Here is a 23261-nt window from a genome sequence, read left to right as displayed (position 1 = left end):
GCTACAAGGCAGAAGAGTCTTCTCCTTATGCTTGTGGTCCCATTTCTTGAGGACATCTGCAGAACTTCAGCTGCAGAACCTGTCTTGGAGTGGGAGAGACCCTCCACTTTATACCCGCAGTATTAAGTAATACCCAACTTTTTGCACGAGCGTAATTAAAATTAATCATTTGTAAGCAAACCAGTGTGGTTTTAAATGCATAGGAGGCTTTGATACAATTCGGTTTGTCTTTTGTATCTGGAGAGTACCCTGCTGCCAAAATGGATTTCACTGAACGCAGATAAGAGAAGGAAATCAAATGCAAGGTCAAATTAGGATTCATGTGCTGCATTTGTGCATGGGTGCTGCCACGTTTGCTCAGCTCTCCTTGAGACCATGTGAGAACTGACTTTAAACCTATGTCTCCATCCATGCTTGATTTTGCATAAGTTTGCATATCCCTGCTGTTTGGAAGTCAGTTCCTGCCAGCTGGCTCCACAAGGTAAAGCTTTCCCAGGTCTGGTGGAAGGGAGGAAACTGGAGCTAACTTCTCAAAAGAGCCACCTCAGCAATTTTTGTCAAAGTAAAAGACTGTGTTAAAATGGCACTTCGGACGCTTCTAAAGCCAAGATGCAAGCCTTTATGTTATTTTGAGAAAAAATATGTGAAAAATGCATTTTATTTCAAAAGTCTTAATTGCACAGCCTAATTAAACTTATAATGGCTTATTAAAATATAATAGTAAAATAAAATGTAACAAAATATAATTCTTTTAAAAACATTTATGTTCAAACAGAAAAGACAGGGCTTCTGATTACCCTCTGCATCTTGTAGGTAATAAGAAAACAGTATAATACAGAGATTGGAAATATACATTTATTAAGAATATGACTTTCAGTGCACTGTTTTTCAGTATCCTGGTTCCAGGTGTGATGTTATTTCAGCTTACATTTTTTGATAGCCGAAATTTTCTAGTAAGAGGGGGAAAAAAGGGTTTTTGATAGGATGCCATCAGCTCAAAGTGACTTGAAATCACTTCCAAAACTGCCGTTGGCTGTGATTCTCCCTTGAGATATCTCTGCTTAATTCAAGAATATGCAGCTTTAGAAAGGCATCCATTTCTTGGGAATGAATTCCTGCCTCCTGCTGTTTTGGAATACTCTCATAGAGGCAAGGGAAACATGCAGGCAAAGTGAATCTCTATTGCTTTATATTTTTGTAGTATCTTGGATAGTTGTTTTATTTTAACCTCTGGAGACAAGGAATTAATGAAAAGAACTTCTTTCTTTTCAAGATAAGAGAACAATATGTACTGCCAGGGCAGAAAGTTTATGAAGATAACTTTATTGCCTCAGAATGGAAAGTGAAGGAAATACCAATGTTATTTTTCTTTTTTATAATCTTTTGGGAGAAAAAATGTTGACTGTTTGATATTAAAATTACGGACCTTATTCTCTGGACTTTTTCCATTATGATTAAAAAGGAATTCAAAGGGTGCCTACCTGTATATTTGCATGTCACTAGAAGGACCAAGGCGATGCCCACACCTCTGTTTTATAAGTCATTCTTCCAGGAACTGTGAGTATGAAATATACACTTTTAGTTCCTGGTGGATTTTGTATTTCCTTTGCACAGACCAGAAGGTATTTCTAAACTGCTTCTAGCAATGCTTTGTAACTGGCACTTAATGGGAGAGGTGGGAGGAAGCCTGAAAAAGTTGCTGTCATGCCGATTTTTTGTCATGGGAGTAAAATGACCCTTTCAAAATTGCAAATTCCTTTCTATGATGTGAAAAAAGTGTTAGATCTTAGTTCTGTGAAATGCTCCGAGGTGCTCTGTGTTTTAGCAATACGGGATTTCCTTGGAAGGAGCAGCAGCTGAATCCTAGAGTTTCCCAGAGTGCTTTCGGTGCTCCGTTCAGTGGAAGCCTTCCCAACAGCAGGAACAAATCAGCTGAAGTGGCGTGGACGGAGCGCGCGTCCCAGTCGCGGTGACCTGGGCACGGAGCCGCTCGGGGCGGCGGGAGCACAGGGGCTGCCCGGCCAACGCTGCTGCCTGCGGGGCCTGGATGGTGCCCTGGGGGCAGCTGGGTGACTGCAGGTGCAAAACCTTGCAACATGGGGTTCAACAATAACTAGAAATATTAAAATAGATACACACATAAGTAAATGAATATAAATATAATATAAAATCCCATAGAATGCAGCTGTCTTATTATTTCATCTGCTACCATCCCCTTCTATCCATTATTCTCTTCAGAATTTCACCGGAGGCTTATCAGAAAGAAAGACATTTTGATTTTGCCTAAATTAGAAAGCTCACCACCTCTGCAGAGGGAAAAGTTGCTGTGTCAGAGTCGTTGGTGAATAATTGTGGCATCTTTTTGCTTTAGGAAACAGGCGTACAGAAATGAGGAGCAATCTGCTTCAGCAGCTCCTGTGGCTGCTGGTGCTCCTCTCCGATGCTGTGCCATTCAACGATGAGAAGTTACTGAGAGAGAGAGCGATCCAGCTGATGCAAGATACACGTTTAATTGATGGGTATGGAAAATGTCTTGTGTTCAAATAAGCCCTCTCAGGAAACCTTGATAAGTGAGGAGGAGACAGTAAAATGTCTGTGGATGAGCAGAGCCTGCCTTGCAGGCAGCAGTCGGTCATTGCAGTGATTTATGTCTCCAGGAATCTCAGTTCAGAATGTGCTTACTCCAGGGTCAGGATATTCTAAATGAGCTTGCAATTTTCTGATTGGATTCCAGCACCATTTATTTTTCTTTTACACAATATCCTTATCTCCTTCCTGTAATCTAATGGCATCTTTCATTAGCCATGACTTTTGCCTTCAGCTGAGAGTAAAGCACCAGAACTTAAAAGGGTGCTCTTGCAGCTCAAAGAAATGGTTGTGCTGAGTGTAGTTTGACCTGGTGCATGATGCCACTCCACAAGTATTTGATTCCAAGGAGCATGGCTGCTGATTTCAGCAATGCTGTTCCTTTAGTATGGATGGTGAGGAAAATAGGTATAGAAACATAAGAGCTACAAACCTGGGAAAGGCCCAGAAGATTTTCGTTGTTCTGATTATAGAGCATTTTAAGGAATAAAACTTGCTCGGGAAGGAGGGAGTCTTTTAAGCATATGTTACTGCAAGTATTACTGACAATTACTGGCTTAAGGGGCTAAGTTAAGAAAGTGGCCATTAAAGTAAAATTGGCTTAGAAGAGGAAGGACTTCGTCTCACACGACCTTTTTGTTTGTTATTCTAGCCACAATGACTTTGCGCTGCGGCTGAGAATATTTTACCAAAATAGACTCAGTCAAGTCAATTTACGGGAAGTCAACCAGACCCACACAAACCTTAGGAAGCTCCAGGCGGGCTTTGTGGGAGCTCAGGTGTGTACCGCTGCCGCGAGATGGTTGGAGAAGGCATTTTTGCACTTGCCTGTCCCTCAGTCACAGAAGTACTAGGGGTTTTAGGTGTGCTGTGGAGTATTTGAGTACTTCAAAAGACCTTAGTCATACTTGATTGAGGGGGAGGGTTTTACCTTGGGGTTGTAACTCTTCCTTTTTTTGAGGGGAGGGAGAGAGGGAGGAGGGAAAACTGTAGTCACAACTCTCTGGTGAACTGTAGGAAACTGTGTTTTTCATTATTGTACAAATGACCTTGTTCCTAGCAATCAGCTGTTTCTGAGTTGGAGGCCAGGTTGCCTAGTTCACTTGTCAATCAATGTCTCTTGCAGTTTTGGTCAGTGTATGTTCTTTGCAGCGCTCAGAACAAGGATGCTGTACGCCTGACCTTAGAGCAAATTGATGTTGTCAAAAGGATGTGCAACAGCTATGAAGAACTTGAGCTTGTGACGACTTCCCAAGGTTATGCTCTTTTTTCATAATAGACTTTTTAATAGCATTGCAGGAATTATGTGCAAAAGAGAGCTGCAAGCAGGCAAGTTATCCTGGTCTTGAGAGTGTGCTTCACTGAATAAGCAATCAATAACTGAGTCTGTGCAAAGTCTCAGCAGTCAGAACATAATTTGCCGTATAAGTGTGCACTGCACTGAGCTGTTGCATAAAGATGTCAGTGTTATTGCTTCCAATTTTCAAGAACAAATATTACTCAGTAGAACTGGCTTCTTATCTATCATGGAATTACTTTGCAGTTCTCTTCCTCTGATGTTTCCAGGCATCTCGGACAGTACGAAGATTGCCTGCTTGATAGGAATAGAAGGTGGCCACTCCATTGACAGCAGCCTGGCCACGCTGCGGATGTACTATGAGCTGGGCGCTCGCTACCTGACTTTAACCCATTCCTGCAATACGCCGTGGTAACCAGTGTGCCTGTGTGTGTGTAGCTGCCTAAAGCTGTGCTGCTCCGCAGATGGGCCAACAGTGGATTCAGACAGAGGGATCTCCTGCTTGGTCTGAACCACTGCTGTAAACATAGTGGGTTGGGTGGAGGGGGAGCGTTTTTATTTTTTCTGGGATATGGGGCAAGTTGGAGACTTATTGTGACAATTCAGGAGCTTTACAATTTTGTTAATGCAGAAATATGGGGAAATTGCTGTCCTCCTCCTTTTACTAGAAAAGTTGCCCAGGGCAAAGCAGGAAGAAAAAGGGTACTTAAAATGCAAATTATGTAAATTTGAGGGTAAGTGCTATGTGAAGGTTTGGCAGTTGACAGTCAAGGCTGTTCGTCTGTACAGTTGCCAGAGAGGCCCATGCTTCCTGTCTCACAGTGAGAGCACCTACTCCTTGCTTGGCCAGTGTCCTCTCTTATACAGACTTGGGGGAAAGGGAAGTGTGTGCAGACACACACATAGCTGACAGGAAACTGCCATTTTGGATGGATTTCAGTGTATGTTTTCTGACAGGGGATTGTTTAATGGGAAACTTTCTGACAAGCTTCTCCTTGCTTGTGTTGTGTTACTTTGCAAACTATGTTCGTGCAATGGTCCTGAACCTGAAGGAATAACTTCTAGAGTATAGTTATGAACATAAAATGCGCTGTGCCAGTAAGATGCATATTGCAGCTTGCTCTCCCTAACTCTGGCTGTGACACCAAGGTAGTGATTTCTATTGTGTGGCATAAGAACTGTCAGCTGCTGGTTTTGTGATCTCCAGAATGACGTTATGTTTCTCCTCCCTTGCTCCCCTTCTTAAGGTCTGAATCATCGTCTAAGGGAATACATAGGTTTTATCCTAATGTTGATGGTCTCACTGAGTTTGGCCAAGTAAGAACTTCTTTTGAATGATAATCAAACCAGGCTTTTATGCAATTAACAGCTTCTGGCCTTTTCAGAAAGCAACCAGTCAGTAAAAATTAATTACTAGCAATTCTTACTACTTAGAAGGGAGGTGAGAGCTCAAAAAAGACAAATTCCTTGTGATGTTCCAAAGGGTAATGGTAGCATTAGATTTAATTACAACAGTTTTGATGATGTGATCAGATGTATGAATTAGTCTGTGGAAATAGTGGGATTTGAATAAAAATCTGAAGGATTAGGTTTGGAGTACTTGTGATAAAATGCAGTTTGACTGAGCTCTGTGCATCTTGAGCATGTGGTGGTGTGCTGCTTATTGTGAGTGAAGATCCTCCTATTAAATAAATAGGCAAGTAGACACACATACAGACATAGCATGGTTATAGCTAGCTGACAGCTGCAGAATCTATTTATCTGATTTAATGCATTAGCTAAATGGTTTCCTTTAAAGAAATGTAATACTGATACTGTTGCTTATACATCTGTTTTAGGAAGTGGTAAAGGAGATGAATCGCCTGGGTATGCTGATAGATTTATCTCATACTTCATATTCCACAGCAAAAGCTGCACTGCGCATCTCAAAAGCACCAGTAATTTTCAGCCATTCTTCAGCTTTTGCTGTTTGTAACCACTCAAGAAATGTTCCCGACGATATCCTTCAGCAACTGGTGAGTGATGTCTTAAAAAAGAAAAAAAAAAAAAAAAAGGGGGGGGGGGGGGAAGAGGAGGAAAAAAAAATCACTTTTTTGCCTGATCCATGATGTCATATTTACCTGTGCATAGATGGAACTGGAGCCTAATCCACACAAGATGCTTGTGAGGTTTGCAAAAAGCCTGAGTGGCTGTTCACTGTCTGTCTGTCTCTTTCAGAAAAGCAACAAGGGGATTATCATGGTGACTTTCAATGCAGATGTACTGGCCTGTGGCAGAAAAGCTGTTACTGTTTCTACCCTGGCAGGTTTGAAGTTAATATACTGCAATTCTTATGAGTGGCTTCTATGAATTTTTTGGCATCAATCATGTTTCAGAATGAGGGAATTGTGCTGCTTGCTTTTTTCCTATCCTACTTTATCCCAGTTCTGGGTCTTTTTAGACTGTACGTTCATTTCAACATAGCAAGAGATTTAAGATATTAATACATAGCTGGAGGAACTGATGCTTCCAAAGGGAGCTAAGAATCATTAATCTCAAAATAGTCATTACTTTCTGGAAAATGCCCTAAACCTTTGCAGCTAAGAGTGGAAAATCTCGGTGTATAATGGGTTGCATACAATCTATTTGTGTATGTAATATATTTACTGGGAATTAATATGCTGTGATGTTCATATCTTTTTCCTTGTTAACATCTCCCCAAAGTAGCTGTTATTTTGAAGACTGTTATCTAGAGTACATAGCAACAATTAACATTCAGCTAAGCACCAATAAATCTTTTAAAAAAACAAACAAACAAGCAAACAAAAACCTGCATTATTATGTTTTAACTTGTTTTATTGGGATGTCTTTAGATATTTTTTGATTATGAATCCACAACTAGGGAGAATGCTACCCTATTACTGATGTGTCTGAACAGAACAGTTTCTTCCTGGTGTATGCCTAGATTATGTTTTGGCTTCTTTGATATTTTATTTTAGATCATTTTGACCATATAAAGAAAATTGCAGGCTTTGAATCAATAGGAATTGGTGGAGACTATGATGGAGTAGAACAGTAAGTAAAACCATATGTGCACTAATATTTGCTGCTTAAGTTATGAAGGTTTTGAGTTTAAGTTATGAGGGTCTCTCAAAGAGACGTACTACGTTATCCTGTGAGGACAACTGAAACACAGTTTTGTAAGAGAAGCAGAATGTGGCCAACAGCCTGGTCTCTGCAACGCAATGCTACTTGTTCCTCATTTGCTCACTCCTTGAGGATGCTGTGAGCTGGGTTAACACGATACACTGCAGAACAGGAAATAACTGTAGCTTGGGTGCCCTCTGCAAGGATAACCCTAGCTTTACTCTTTTTTTTTTTTTTTTTTAATGTTGAACCTCCAGCTGTTTCATCTCTTTGCTGGGATCAGACACTTTTGGGTGTGAAAGTCATATTGAGATTCACATGTGTCAAGTTGGATGACCACAAAATAACTTTCTCCCATGGGTTTAGCTAATCATAGTTCTGAAATTATAATCTCCAAATAAACCATATCAGAAGGAGACACTTAATTCTGTGCAATTTCACAAAGAGCGCGAGTTTAATGGATGGTGAAATTGTAACTAAACCATAGAAAATAATGGCAGAGATTGAGTGAGATATGTTTGACAGCAGCCACCTCAAAAGAAAAGAATAACATAGTGGTTTCAAAACAAAGTTGAAGACTTACGGAAACTCAATTTGACATTGCTGTTAAATGCAGGTTTGGCAGCTCCTTACTTCCAGTTTTCCTTTATTCTGAAAAGTGTTAGCATAAGGCATGCAAACAGTTTTGCTGCTTGTAATTTCAGCAGAGGTTTTTGAGTAGTTTGCCTTATATTGCCTAAGTTACTGAATTCAAAGCAACACTATTGCTCTAATTTTATTTTGTTTGGATTAAAAAAAAAAGTAACTAACAATTCAGAGTTGCCAGCTGTTCTTTACTGCATGATGCTTTTGCAGGTTCCCTTTTGCTCACAGCTATAGGGATGGAATGAAGAAGCTCCATCTGTAACACACCTGTTTCTTCTTAGTCTAAAGACAGATCTAGGGAGGAATTACAACATGAGATTTCTTTTTTTTCAATTTTTATTTTAATATCCTTTAGGCTGTTGTCCTGCTGCATGTAAGTGCTGTTTCATTTCAGAAATGGTACTTCTAGTACTTCTAATTAGGATCCTCCATGAAGGAAAAAGCCTCACATTGTGTCCCAGTCCTATTTCTGGCTATATCCACTGGAGTCTTATTTATTTATTTACTTATTTTATTTCTTGGAGAAAGAATCTAGTCCCCAGTGACTTCATTCCTGATATGATTTTCTGTGAAATAATTAAAAAAGTTTTCTACATTTTTCAGTGATCTATGTTGAATATGCTTGCGTGAATTTCACCAACAGTTTCCCTGAGGGACTGGAAGATGTTTCTAAATACCCATCTTTGATTGGGGAACTTCTTAGAAGAGGATGGAATGAAACAGAACTGAAAGGGGTCTTACGGGAGAACTTCCTCCGTGTCTTTAGGGAAGCAGAAAAGGTAAGATTAAAACCTAAACTGAATCCTAATCCCTGTTAAGGGGGAAGAGAGGTACAGTCACTGCCTTGCCATTTTGCTCAATGAGTTAGAAAGAAATATGAACACTGAGTGTAATAAATCTAAATACTGGGAAAACAACCAAGATTGCGAAAGAGTGTTAGCAGAATAAAGTGAGAGTAGAGAGTGGACAGACCTCTGTGGGTGTCTTTTTTTTTTTTTTTTTTTTTTTTTTTTCCCAACTCTGGTAATCTGCTAAATTGACGTTGTTGGCTTCCAAATGGAATCACTTGACAGTGTGGAGAGGCTGTGGCCAGAGCTGCATCAAGGCCCAGGGAGCAATGCTGACTCGTGCAAGGCCAGTGAATTGCTGTCATGGGACCCGGCTGGGATCCAAGGGCATGACTGGATTGCTAACAGGCTAGATCACAACCAGCTAGAGACCTCATCGCTAGAAACTTGTGCAGAGATGAGGGCAGGAGGAAGACCTCTACATAACTACTTTTTTTTTTTTTTAAAAAAAAAAACAACTTCAAACTTGCTACCTGCTTAATTCTTTCTGTTTCTCTTTACAGGGATAAGTAGATACTATACATAAAGCTTTATAGACAATATTTCACAGTGATCTTTTCTTCTTCCATTTGCCTTTTTGGGATATATTAGATGACCCTAAATCAGGGAGTTGTCTTATGTTCCAGTTCAGCTGGCTTATGCTGAGTTGTATGTGCATCAGACTGATGTAATGAGAGACTGAAAATCATCATGCTAATCTGTCTAAGATCTAATAGTTTTCTTTTAAATTAAACATGTTTGAGGCTCTGTTTCAAGACTGTGAGCTGACTTCAGAGAAGAAGGCTCATGAGTTTATTTAAGGCTTTCCAGTTAATACATCTACATGTGCCAGGAGTCAAGACAGCCACATGGGCCTCTTGATGTAATACATGTGTAATGAATGCAAACCTCAGCATGATGATGCTTCCCTCACATTCAAATGCATTTTTGCAATACAGTTCAAGCTGGTTCACTTGAAGTAGCACTGAATTTGCTAGCTGCACAAAGCTTACTGCTGTTGTGCTAGTCTAATGTTTTTTTTCAGAGCCATCCTTTTGACTTGTTCTAGGTGCGGGACAGAGCACTAATGGATGTGGGTGAGAAAGAAATCCCCCCAAAAGAAGTGCAAAATTCCTGTCGCCTAGACCTAAGTAATTATCAACTTGCATCCTTTGGATTTCCTTCTGTGGCACAATCTTTCAGTCTAACACTTGTAATTGTAGTATATGTAATATTGTGTTATACATCATAAGATCTATGGAGCTGAGAGAAATGGAGTAACCTGCAGTGCAACTGCCTGTCTTTTGAGGTGTTGTTAATGTAAGGCTGTGCTGAAATTTTGATTTAACTTCTATAAATTTACTTGCATAATTGCAAGATAATGTATATTTTAAATGTGGCAAAAGAATTTGGAATTTGAAATGATAAATTCTCTGTCCTCTTGGTAAAACCTGGATCGACAGATGAAAATCACTCACATTTGATGGATAAGTCTTCTGGTGCGATATGGATACGTGAATTAGATGTCATGCCTAACACTAGCAGTAGGGATCCATCCTGCAGTACTAAACTCTTGCTTTTTAACCCTGGCCAGGATATAAGAGCAATTAAGGTGCTGGAGAGGAACTGAAGGGAGGTTGGTGTCATGTATTCAGGTAGGGGCAATTAGGCAGAGCTGTAGATGCTCTTCTATAATTTGCAGGATGCTGTTTGTTGTCCATAGAGTAAAACAGGAATTAGATTTTTTCAGAGGGTGAGATCTTGTTCTTTTACTGATTTTTTTTTTTTTTGGAACAGCAAAGGAGTGTTTAATTTAAATTTTATTAAAATGATCTTCAGCATTTCCAAAATCTTCACATTTTGAGTAATGTTCCTGGAATGGACTTATCAGTAGCAATTTTTATCCATATTACATCAGGCTAAGATCAGAGCCTGATTTAAAAAGCCTGATATTCTTTTATTATATATCCTCTGCTGTTCCAGCTTTTGAAACATGCTTTGTTCAAATTTGCAGTGTATGTGAGGCTAGAAGCTACTTTTTAATAGAAAAGCATATATCATATATTGAGATAGGCCTATCCTTGGTAGGCCTTAAAGCTGGGATTTTAATTAAAACAACATGAGATTCCTGCTGAAAATGGCATCCCTAAATCTTTGCAGTTATTTCCCAGTGGTTGCTGATAAATACTGCCTTGTTTGTTATATAATAATATTTGCTTTTTTGTCATGTACTGATATATCTGCACAATTAACTTTTAGCACAGTATTAAGAAAAGTCTTCTAATTGGGCTCTGAGCAATATTTGTAAACACACAAAGCATTTACTAAATGAAAGATGATGGTAAGCACAAATAGATTAGAAACAGCAAGTCTACGGAGTCACCTAGGACTGTTCTTAGCATCTGTCGTTGCCCATGTACAATTAGGGTTGCTGAATGAAGAGGGCTCCTTTTATTGCTTCAAAATGATGCTTCATTAGCTCTCCTGATACAGTGGTCTCTTTGATAAGAATATTCTGGACATGCTGGAGTCACTTGCTGAAGTCTTTGCAAGTCATGTTGAATAATTTAGTACATACAAGCCACATATTAAGTACAGTTCCTCAAAAAATAATATATATATATTCACACAAGTTGTAATTACTACACAGGCTTAGATGTTTTGTCTTCCTTGATACTACTTAACTAGCATCAGAATTTGTTTTTAAGGCACATAATACTAGAATGATGATGAATTCAGCAGGAAAAATATATACACTTCTCATTAATAATTTTGTAAGATCTTTGGAAAATTGCCTTCCATCATCTTTTTGAACAGAACTAGTACTACAATAATAAGTTATTTGCCCACTTGAAATGTAAAATGCTTGTTCTGTCTGTTCAGCTTTTCCCTTTTATCACATTGTTGCTTCCTTGCCCACAAATTTCTACCTTTTGTCCATATAGCAGCAAGGGTTAAAAAGATATTTCTATTCTTGAAGATACAGATAATAAATTTTATAATTATTTTGATTCCCTCATTCTATGGATGTAGTTTACTTTTTTCTAGCTGTAATATATTGCATTTGTTTGACTACTTTTTGCAAAGAGTAACTTGTATCCCTATGGTGAAATATACACATGAAATTAAAAAAAAAAATAAATAAACTCAGATATTGGTGTAAACTGGTAAAACACTAATATCGAAAACTGCCGAAAGCCTCCCAAGTGCCATGCAATTCTGCACGGTGCTCCACCCTGCAATACAGCTTGGCCATGTGAAGAAGGAAAAAGTCAGGTAGGTTCTACCCTGTGGAGCCTCCTGGATCTTGGCAGCTGGCTTGGACTTCCCCAGCTGCAGACCAACCTCATGGAAGTGTGAGCACACGCCTAGGGAAGGGCAACGCCGACGGCTCCAAGTCACTGTAGTGAGACCATGTGAATGGTGCTTCCTACTGCATATGACTCAATCTAGCCAGCTGAATTGCAGAGAGGAGGGTTTAACATCAAGGTGTGATATCATCAAGTAAAATATGAGATCCTGTACATCTTGAAAAGATTGTGTGTGTGCCTGCATGCATTTTTTTTTTTAATACTCAAAAACTGTGTGGTTCTAACTTGAAACATGGATAGAAAGGCATCTCATTAGAAGTGCATTGCAGAAGTAAGCTAATGTTGGAAGCTGGCTGTGACTGCTGTCAAAAGCTGCAGTGGCCTTTTGGTGCAAGTACTAGTGTCACAGCCCTCCTGACCAGACGGTTGTGGTAGTAGTCCCAACCCTGCATTTCTAACAGCTCAAGCAGAAAATGCTTGCACTCCAATTTTTATCCCCTGGTGAAGAGCATGATTCAGCCAGGGATTTAATTCCTTTGCCATGCACCAATTAATAAGAGCAATTTGCACTTGTAATTTGAAATAGATGCTAGCTAAACTGACAGATTCTATTACAGCTGCTGTTACAAGTGAGGTATCAGATATTATTAAGATAGCATCTTTGTAATGGGCTTTGTTAGTTGCCAAATGGAAAAACACAGCTCATTATTTACTCCATCTAAATAATGGGTTGTGGTAATGTGCATTCAGGAAATAGCTATTACTATCTCTGTAAAATTCAAAATCGATGTATCCTTGAAGTACGTGAGGCGAGGTTTGTAGATAAGAGCCAAAGTGCAAGGCTTCTTGAAAAAGCCAAAGCTTGTGCTTTCACATGCATGATGTGCACAGCAAAGACTACAAACAAAACTATATGCAAACTATTGGTCTGTGAAAGAATGACACCAGTGCTATCTCTTATGAAAATATTGGGCTGCCATGTCTACAGAAAGAACTGTACTTCTCAGTTGTCTCATCTGTTAATTGGGGATGCTAGAAGCCGGTCCCAAAAAGCCTACTGCTCTGTGTAGGTATACAACTCATCAGTTATGTCAAGTCTCTGGTTCATGTATCTAAGTTCTGCTGAGTGGGTGATTTATTTGGGCTGTAACCTGGGATGTGGAATACTGAAGGGTGCAGCTATCTAACATTTGCATTCTCTGTCTCATTGAGCGGCTCTTTGTACTTCTATGTTTAAACATCTCCAAACTTTGTGTTTTAAGTCTAACCACCTGTATAATTATAAGGCTGTTCACTTTTGTTCAATGGAAAATATAGATTTAGTTGGCATCTGCACCTTGGGAGCAGCTTTGAAAAGCTGTATGTCACTTTATCGCTGTCTTCAAGAGCAGGGTGCAGTCCCATAGCAGCTTGTGCTGGCAGACACCTTGGCTGTGTGTCATCTTCCTGAACCCTATGATGGTACCACTGTTTGTGGAGCTGGTTCAGGTAGGTGGTCAGGATGAAAATCAGTTCTGTTCCTTGCTCATGTAACTGGTTTTCTGCTTTGGCTCAGTGTCTGGGTTCACCACGCTCTGCAAATGCACAGTGGTGCAGGAGAGGAGCAGGAAAGCGGGGCAAGTCTGTGCCAACTGACTCAGACCCTCCCTGTGTCCCCTAGGGAAAGCAGTAGCTCCTCTGTCAATTCTCTTCTGGATCCATATCTATAGATATAATCCTCTAAATGACTAGACATGAATTACAAGAAAGGATTTTCTCACCAATAGTGACTTTCATTTGTCCTTAAGACTTGTTGGATTTAGTTCAAGGGCCTAGAGCAGTATGCTAGCTGATCCTTGACTTCTGTTCATGATGAGCTGTGACGCTGCTTAATCCACCTTGGGAAGTTTGGAATGCTTGAACCAATGCTTCAAGAAAGCAGTATTTTCTCTAGTCCCGCTTAGTATCTTGATATCTTACCTACAAGCCTAAATTTTACATAAAACATTTCATGATGGGTGTTTGGTGCTCCTATAAATGTCCTTTTTTAACAGAGGAAATTGCAAAAAGTTTTTTCCCCTTACATTCATGATGGTGCTAAGATGATTGCATAAGCTATACCAGAGAAAAGTAAAGATCTATAGAAATGGATGTCCAGGATTTCTAGTTACTAAGCTGGAATTTCTCAGTCCCTTGCCCTTGTATTAGTGGATTAGTTGTTTCATGAAGTGTTCACAGAGTGTTTCATGTCATACCAACTCTTTCCCCATCCTTTTTCTATTTGAGAAACTATTCCAAGTTGTGAAAGTATATGTTCTTTTTTTTTCTCTTTTTCTCTCTATGGAAAGAAATCAATAGCTGCTCCTCTTCCATGTGCCATTTCTCTAAAACCATAATCTCAGAAGAGGTATCAGCCTTAATTCAGCTACTTCTTTCATGAAACAGTTTGTACAGGGAAGCAAACAAATTGTTAAAGATGCTAAGTAAATAAAGGACTATATTTAGCTTATATCACAGAAATGAAAAACTGCTGCTTCTCCTTCAGACTTGAGCCTTAACTATCAAAATTTACGTGGGAGGGTGCCTAGATTTCACTCTGTTTATGTTGTTTCTCTCCAAGTGCCTTGGTAAACGTCACTGGAAAGATTTTCCTTCCTACTTAATCGGTAGATGTTTTTCTTGGAAGTCTTTTCTCATAAGGTAGTCTCGTTATTTCCATGAAGCATTTCAGCTCAGATCAAAGCTGCAGGTAATACCAGTTTTGTCAAACAAACTAAACAAAGGTCAAGAGTTTGCAAAGTATTTAATACAGCTTTGAAAAAGTCCCTTTGGATTAATTTTCCAGGGTTTCCTCCTGCAGAGAAACTCTGAAATCTAAAGAACCTACCTATGCCTATACTCAATTTCTTCTGAGTCCTTTGTTTAAAAAACAAACAAAAAAAAAGTGAATGGATCATAACAAATCTATCAATGATAAAATATAAAGCAAACTGAAAATTGTTCATTAAAAGAAAAAAAAGAACAAAACCCAATGAGGTGTATTTTTCCAGCATCTCAATTTTACTTTTAAAATTGCTGCAATATTTAACAAGTTTTGTGGAGAAAACTTAGATGCAGATTTTATCAGAGTGTGAATTAAAAGCATAACAAACAAACAAAAAAACAAAAACAAAACTCTAAAGACCTGGTTACTTTTCCAGGCCTAAAGAATAAATTAAGCTATCTTTTGTAAAATACGAATATTTCAAACATAATGTAAGGGAAAAAAGTTAATTGAAGTAAATAAAATTAGAAGATGAGCAGCCCTACAGTGTCCTCTTGTGGTCTTTCAATGTCTATGATCTGATAACATTTTCTAGAACATGAACCAAATCTCTGAGGGCCGTTAACATACCAGCTCCTGTACAAATGCACTGTGAACTTTCTTTGCCTCGTTTTCCTCATTGCTGGATCATGCAGGATTGCATGTTGCCTCTCACATGAGCCCTGATTACTCTTTATACAGGGATGCAGGAATTGCAGTCCTCCTGGAGGCACCTCCTTCAGCAACTGTAACTTGTCAAGTGAAACAGAGGTGACTATTCACTAGCGAGAAACCTTTATGGCCTGGTCTCCTGTCTGCTTTGTTCATCATGCTGGCAGGATGCTCGGGTGCAGGGAGGCAGGAATGTGCTGAAGAGGGAGTTGGCTGTGGTGACCTCTTGGCTGTGAACCTGCAGGAGTTCTGCCAAGCCGCATGTCCACAGAAGTCCTGATCTGGCAGGGGCATCTTTTGTTAGTTTTTCTGATGGCTGCTTCAGGGCTATTTGTGACCCATGTTCCATTTGAGTGGAAAAAACCCCAGCAAACTAGCTATGGATCTACTGTTCTGCATATTCCAGCAGTACTGTTGCTGCACTTGCAATGAGGCCTCTGGCTCCGCTGCTAAAACCCTCTGATTCTTCAGTGTGAGCACTGTGGTACTTAGGACACAGAGTGCTGCAGGCTTGCAGCACAGTGGAGAACTGGTGAGATTTAAATGCTTGCATTTATACTATACAGCTGGGTAGAGGAGCTACCCGGAGCTAAAGTTCTGCATTCATGAACTGCCTGCGATAGAAGCAGAGGGCTCCAAAAAGCAATGAAATACACTCCATGCTGTTACAAGGGACCTTCTTCTGCAAATAGCTGAGGAATTGAGTGCTGCTCAAAGGCCAGTGGAGACTTTTAACCGTTCTCCAAGTTACTGGCTTACCAGCCATCTCAACAGCTTACCAAGTTTTCTGCTACATTAGATATATGTTGTCTACAAATCTGAAAACTCTCACCCTCAACCCAATTTCTGTTCCAATTAAAATATATTTTTGCCTAGGTCACTACCTTACTACTGACTTGGTCATCTAAGTTGTCTAAGAAACACTTTTCATGTAATGTAATTTAGAAATTTTCCATTGGTCCTAGCAGTTTACGTTATAGTTTCATAGTTTGTCCTACTGTTAAAGAAAAAAATGCTTTATACAGGTCTGTATTATCAGAGATACTATGTGACTAAAGCATCTGAAGGGACGTACTCCACTCAAGGAGTGATATGTATTTTGGATAAACAGAGCTATGGATGTTCTCTCTTGGGCTTCTAGACCACTGCATCCCATCCATGTACCTCTAAGTGCTCGGCCTGGGGCCACAGCAGTAGAATGGTAATGACAGCAGGAACTGGGCATGTCAGAGGACCAAGAAAGCATTTTAAGGCTTTACTCAGAGAAATTTCAGAGAAAGATTATATTTTTACCACATGATTTCTTAGCTAGAAAAATTTAATGGTTTAATTTAAACTTAGGCTTCTTCCCATTAAAGTCAGGACAAAGGAAAGATGTGAAATGCTGTACTCAAACATAATTGCAGATGCTGGGTCTTCACACCCCGAAACAAATGACAAATCATTTTATTTAAAAGATAAAACAGTGAGATTTTGGTGTTTGATTAAAGTTAACATTAGATAGTGCAAAATCATAGGCTAAGTTCGCCATAAACAACCTCCTAGAGCTTATTTAGAGGGTCCTTACAATACATAGTCTATATCCCCTTGGAACACTGATGCCTTTACTATACCCCTAAAAGCAATCACTAATACTGATATTAATGCATGATAATAAAGGCAGCATACAAGGATCCATGAATTACTGTCTGCCAGCGACTGGGTAAGATGCCTCGCCTCGTAAGTCAACTTTGCTCTGTAGCAGCCTCTGGGGTGTGCAACCTCTATCTCACGTAGAGCTGTAAAAGCCAAGCTGTTTTTTATTGTTTGAGTCTAATCACCTGTAATAAAAGGTGCAAACTTGACCTTGTTTGCCTGTCCTAAGGAGTTATACTAGAACTTCCAGCAGTTTATTTACTACCCTTCCATAAGGCTCTGAGTTTCTCATATAACCTGCTTTGCTTTGAATTGAACGGAGTAAGTTTTAATCACAGAAACATTTGACTGGAAGCTTAAACCTATTTAAGTTAGTTTACAAATGGCTTAGTTTACAGTGGCTTATTACATAGCAATTGGACCAGGTCTTTGCTTTGCAGATAATAAACAACTTCAAAAGCAGTTCTGGATGGTGTATCAGAGAAGAAACAATCACATATTTGCTGATCTTCAGATGTTGACTTCACTGGCGTTGTTAATATATACTAAATTAACAAAACTTGAGCCTTTCCTCATTAATAAAGCTTAATTCTGCTAAGCTGGCCTTAACATGAAACCACTAGCCTTTCTTTCTGACAAGATCAAATTTTCTATCCCATTGAGGAGAGAAAAAAAAGGGGACATGAATACATTCTCTGTGCTTTTGAGCTTTTTATTTTCAGTGAACAGTCTGTACTCAACGGTGGAAATTCCACCAGGCTTGGTTGCAGCCTGGTAATTTCCATCCCTGTTATTTAATGAGAGAGAGCAGCAGCCAACATTGTCTTGATGTAAATGGCTTCTAGATCATCTGGTCTTATTCCTGTCTTTTGTCAGACAACTCTTAAGCTTGTGATGGTCACTCATATCATTTGTAAGTAATAATAATTATCGGGGAAAAAAATAGTTAAACATCATTCACGTTGAAATTTCGGTTCTCTTATGACACTAAACTAAATAACACGGTTGATATGGGCAGTAACTTCTTACCACCAACCATGGACTGGCCACAAACTAGTAAAGAACCACTGTCTTTTTTGCTTCAGTTTTAGGGAACTTGAACAGTTTCCTAAAGCCAGATTATCTCCTTGGACATGCCCATTCTAAATAAGGGAGCTGCTAGTTTATGTGCATAAGTTGTTTTTTTTTTTTTTTTCCCTAAGGGGGTAGAATTTCAGAGTCATTGAATTCATGATACTAAACCACCTTGCAGCGACCTTGATTTTTTTTTTGTATCTAAAGAAGGACAGCTCCTTGCCAGACTTGCTTTGAAATGCCAGATGAGAAGGAAGTGCCCAATTTAATTCTTCTTCCATAGCATGCAAGACTCCAAAAATACTAACTCTTAACATAGTGGTTGTAATCCCTGTGCCCGTTTATAAGACACCTACATAGATCAGATACTTTCACTCAAAAGAAGACAAAAGATTATGCGAATTAATGTGCTTAGTAGCAATTTTTCATCCTGTCCTTCTTCTAAAAAAAAAAAAAAAAAAAAACCTCTCTTCTGTGTTCTTGGTGGCTGCTGTCCAGCTGATTATACCACACTTACTAAGAACAAAACATGAGTAAACCTCAGAGGCTCAAAATTTGGCTACTTCTTGGCCAACTGTTCCACTGTCCTCTGGAGCAACTAACAGTGCTGCAGATAAGACTATGGAATAAGGGAGCACTAACATGTTGTCAATCTGCCAAGATCCATGCTTCTAAAATTATCAGAAATGCTTTCTAAATTCTGAGAATTGGGCTAATGTGCCCATGGAATTTGCTGGTAAAACTCTACAGGTCTTGCTGGGAAAGTATTTACAGAAATGCTGGTTTTAGAGCTAAAAAACCCCACCACCAACAACAAAAACAAAACTCAAAAAAACGCTTTGTCTTCAAAACTCCAAGTTTTGAAAGGAGGAAAATGCAGCTTGTGAGATTTCCACAGCCAAATGAAGAAACACTGTTGTCCTCCTTAATGGAGCAAAAAGACCTAAGTGAATGTAGATCACGTAAGAACAGAGAAGTCTTAGAAGTCTTTCCACCTGTCTGAACAGTATTAAGCGGTGCAATTGCTCTGGCTTTCCCCAGAGGTGGTCTATCGACATGCTTGTTTTAAGTGAACTGAGGGCCCTGTAGCCCCCTGGGCTGCAGTTGCTCCACAGCATGGATCCTTTCTGCTTACATCTGAACCCAACTAATTTAAAATGGACTTATTAGTCAGCTCTTGCGAACAAAGAGTTCCCCTTCCTGGCTGCGTCTCTTTTGCTTGTTACTCATTTCTCTATCTCAGTGACCTGTACATTGCTTTGCCCAAAAAAAGGGACAAATTCAGAAAGCTCAGAGTAAGGTTTTCTGAGCTCAGGAAATGTCGAAATAGTATTTTGTCCTCTTCCTCTGCGCCGAGGTTTATGTTCTCCCATAGCCTCTCCTGGGATTTCAACGCTGCCTAATCGCAATATTAGAAAACTGCCTTACTCCTGCAAAAATCTTGCCTCAGCGCTGCATCTAGTTGTACACAGATTTATTATTTTCAGTCAAAAAATGTACAAAACCCACTGGAGTTGATACTCCATAGTAAAAAAACAGACTTTTTTGTTTGTTTTTCCTCCTGATGATTACTTAATACACTAAAAAGAACCTTCAAGGTTAGTTTATGGACAGGGCAGTAATGACACCCGAGGCGGCCGTGAGGCCTGGCATGGCCCGATGGCTCCGTCATGAGCTGCATTCACCCCAGCCCACCATGGTGGACTGCCCTCCTTGGGGCTAGAAATCCCCTCTTCCCCAGCTGATTTTCAGCCTTTGGCCCCTGCCTCTTCCTCGGTTGGCCGCGTTTCCTGTTTTGCTCCGGCGTCTTGCTTGGCCGGGCTGTCTTGGGGCGTTTGAGATGGTGGGAGAGCAGCGCCGGCGCGAGCACAGGAAGCCAGGCCAGCTGCACTGCTTGACGTTACGCTTTAATTCACCTAAAAACAAGTGTACGATTCACTCGGAGCAAAGCGGCGCAGGGCTCGCGCCCGCCTTGGGTCGCTTTGGCTCTTCGGTGTCACGGCAGCTCGGCTCTTTCAGGGGCACCCACCGGCCGCGTTCACAGGCAGCCCCCTCCGCTCTGCTCCCAGAACAGGCGCCTCTCGGGGGTGTTTTTGGAGCGTGTTTGCGTGTTCCCCAACCTCCCCTCAGCGAGCGGCAGGAAATGGCGGCGGGGCGGCGCCCTGGGGCCGGGCCGCCCGTGTCCGCGCCGCTGCCTCTCGGCGGCCGCGGGAAACGTCCTCCCCACGGCGGGAGGGCAGCGCGGGGGCCGCGCCGCCGCCATGAGCGCCCCGCGCCGCCGCCCGCCGCGCGCGCCCGCCGCGGAGGCGAATGGGTGGAGCCGAGGAGCGCGGTTTCCTGAGAGGAAGTGACCGCACGGGGCAGGAATGCGCCGCCGGCCCCGCGCCGCATCCCGCCGGCCCCGCCGCGGCGCCGCCAGCCATGCCGCACTTCACCGTGGTGCCCGTGGAGGACAAGCCCCGCGCTGACTACGATAGCGTGGAGGGGCTCAGCTGGGTGGACTACCGCGAGCCCGCCGCCGCGCCCGCCGCCGCCGCCGCCACCGACCCCTACGACACCGTCAGCTCGGACGGTGAGTGAGCGCCGCGGGCAGCGGGGCTCCCGGCGGTAACGGCGGCTCCCGGGGCAGGCGGGTGCGCGGCGGCGGCCGACAGCCTCGCGCATCGCCCCCGGCCGCCTGTTGCTGCCCCGGGAGCGGCGCTGTCGCCCCCGCGCCGCTTCCCGAGGCGGCCGGTACCGGTGATGGGCGGCCGGGAACCACCCGCTCGCAGGTGGCTCTTTGTGTTGTTACTCCCCAGTAATATAGTCTTAAAAAAACGCTTCCGTCCGCATAATTTCCCTCTCGCTGTCTTAATTGGGCAGCGGGCGCTGGTGCTCGGCCTGTCGCGCTGCTCCGCTGCGGCTCCTCGCCCTGGATCGATCTGGGCGCAGCGGAGCCTGCGGTGACGGTGGCGGCGGGGAGGATGGCTCGTTGGCAGGCGGCGTGTTTCGACAGGGCTGCCGTCTGTTCCCTTCTGCCTGCTCGTGTTGGGTGCTGTAACCAACCCCTGGGAACAGAGCAGCCTCGTGCGGGTGACTCTCTCACCCTCTTGGATCAGGGTGATTCCGGCATGAGAAGGGAAGCGGGCGAGTGCCCCAGCTCCCGGCCCCGCGGGGCCTCCTGGGACGCGAGGGACAGCTGTGCCCGCTGCAGTACTGGGCTGTCTCAGTACCACTGTCCAGTTCTCTCTCTTCTCGGTTTCCAATAGATTTTTTTACTGCTTTTTCATTTAAAGGACACTTGGATTGCATTTTCTGTCACTAAGTGGCTTCTTGCGCAGGCCTATGTCCATTACATCAGTTCTTTCAAGTTCTCATGTAGCCATTTTGGAGCAATGAGACGTATTTTGTTTTCCCAACATGTCTGTTATCACAGCATTGATTCGAGGCTCTAGCCCTAAAGGCTGTGCACAAGGCCTTGGCTTCGTTAGGTAAAAAGCTGTGTTTTAACCTCAGGTTTCCTAGCGTACAGCTAATATATAAGGCAGTAATGCAAATAGGGTTTGCAAATATGGTTCCACCCATCTCAGCAGTTTGAAGCAGAGACCTGGCAGAAGATGTTCTCCGTTAGCTGGCTTTGGCTGTGGGTTAGTAAATGAGACTGGTAAAAGCTATTGCCATAGTGACTAAAGGAAGGCCAACTCAAACTGTCACTTGGATATCGGAGTGCCTGTATGATGTGTGCAAACAAGACACATCAGGATATTCAGCTCCCCATCCCCGTGCGTTAGGAGCTGATCTTGGCAGTGCTGATATTCCGACTGCTGCACGAGAGCTGTGCTGCTGGAAGTTAACCGGGTCCTTTTTTTAAGACTGATAAATATCTGACAATATCTCTATTAACACATGGTTGTTAATCACTATTTCTATTTAAAATGTGACTGCCTTCTATTTTTTAATTTACTTTTGCAGTAATTTAGTGTTGTTTCATATCCTCAGGACATGTATAAAGATACACTGTGTTGGCTCCCTGTGCTGACAAGCATGCTCTGCCCCGCTGGCCTTGGCTCTCTCCTGCTGGATTTCATGGCCCATGGGGAAGCTGATGTCCCTGGGGTTACTCCTTTGCTCCTTGGTGCCTCCTACACATTGTGTGCGGTGCCCAGGCGGGTCACCCACTCTGGCAGCGTTAGTGGTATGATGTGCTGGTGATGGGAAGCTGCTGCTCAGGTTCGAGTGTTGCAGCTGCTTAGCAAGGCCTGGAGCCTATGGGCTGGAGGGGAAAAGATATCTGGAGCCTCTTGAGGTTGGTTTTGGGGCTTGCAGAGAGGTTTGTTAGTGGTGGGACCCTGGTTTCAGTTAAGGTAGATGGCGTTTGACTTGAGTACATGGTTTTAGTGGCCCTATCAAAGTACATGTTTACTCGTGCTGGTGCATATAGGGCGTCTCAACTGTACGTGCTCATCATCCAATCTCTGCATGACCACAGTGCCACCACAGTGTGTATGGGCGTTTGGAGTTATGCTTCTGAATCTTCTCCAGGAATGATTTTATTTTAGCAGATGGTTAATAAGAACCTCATTTAAAGACTCTTTCCTTGGATTGCTCTGTTTGAGCAGAGAAGTTAAAGTGCCTGAATAATGACCTGGTCCTTCAACCGCATGGTTTATCACAGTAATGTAACTGTGCACAGCGGGTCTGTAGCAGTGGGTGGAGTAGTTTGGCAAATACAGACCTGTATTTGTCACAAAATGGTCTTGTTTTTGAATGCTTTCTTGTCTTCTGCTTTATTTGGGTTATCAATTAATGAGGTGTTATCTAAACACTGCGGAAATGAGGCTGTTCTGCACTAGATTTTACCAGCTATTTGCATGAGAATACATTGGTTGATGTGTAATAATCCAGGCTTCCCAGATAGCTTCAGTGCTTGTTTGTGAATAAAATCAGCATTTTTTTTTGCCAGGCACTACTGGCACTACTTTTACCTACTGCAACCAGTTTTAATAGGTTATGACATCTTCCATTTATAAAAAGAAGCACAAAGAATTATTGTGTGATCCTATCATAAACAGGCGAGCTCTGCTTTATGGATCAGCAGGGATGAGAAATGTGCATTTGGCATCTTTTCTGGCTTTGAAATAATGCCTGCGTGTTAGGTTGGGTACACAGGGTAAGCAGAAGGAAAGTGGGGTCTGAATAGCACTTACCAAGCAAAGCTTTTCTGTTTTTCTAAGGATCTTGGTTCACAGTGATCTTGGACTCTGGTAAGTGAAGTGCAACTCTGTCCTGTGGGAAGTTATTTATCTTCCTGTGAGTTTTGTTTGTGG

The 23261-nt window shown here is 41.9% G+C and overlaps 2 protein-coding genes across 7 annotated transcripts in view; both read left to right on the top strand.

The window, feature by feature from the left end:
- Positions 1-2365: 2365 nt before the first annotated feature.
- On the top strand, positions 2366-10281 carry LOC104574430 (dipeptidase 2). 2 transcript variants are annotated; one of them, XM_088530898.1, is made up of 10 exons: positions 2366-2519; positions 3239-3365; positions 3713-3842; positions 4153-4294; positions 5131-5200; positions 5722-5898; positions 6101-6188; positions 6862-6937; positions 8298-8433; positions 9551-10281. In XM_088530898.1, the coding sequence occupies exons 1-10, from the start codon at positions 2389-2391 to the stop codon at positions 9731-9733; spliced, it is 1260 nt and encodes a 419-aa protein (XP_088387024.1). In that variant the 5' UTR covers positions 2366-2388; the 3' UTR covers positions 9734-10281. The 2 variants fall into 2 exon arrangements, with proteins under 2 accessions (XP_088387024.1, XP_088387025.1); XM_088530899.1 differs by having other exon boundaries at positions 3239-3412; positions 3676-3842.
- Positions 10282-20265: 9984 nt separating this feature from the next.
- The window catches only part of SLC12A4 (solute carrier family 12 member 4), a 39969-nt gene continuing 36973 nt past the window's right edge, over positions 20266-23261 (top strand). For all 5 annotated transcript variants that reach the window (XR_015913718.1, XR_015913717.1, XM_088530895.1 and 2 more), the window contains exon 1: positions 20266-20527. Coding sequence is in view for 3 of the 5 variants with exons in the window: in XM_088530895.1 (XP_088387021.1) it covers positions 20266-20527 (262 nt within the window). In the remaining 2 variants the exon portion in view is untranslated. The remainder of the gene's footprint in view (positions 20528-23261) is intronic.

Source organism: Tinamus guttatus, unplaced genomic scaffold, assembly GCF_059628265.1.
Source record: "Tinamus guttatus ecotype Peru unplaced genomic scaffold, ASM5962826v1 Tinamus_guttatus_pri_ptg000389l, whole genome shotgun sequence".
NCBI classification, from domain to species: domain Eukaryota; kingdom Metazoa; phylum Chordata; class Aves; order Tinamiformes; family Tinamidae; genus Tinamus; species Tinamus guttatus.
This window is presented reverse-complemented; position numbering and strand designations above follow the sequence as displayed.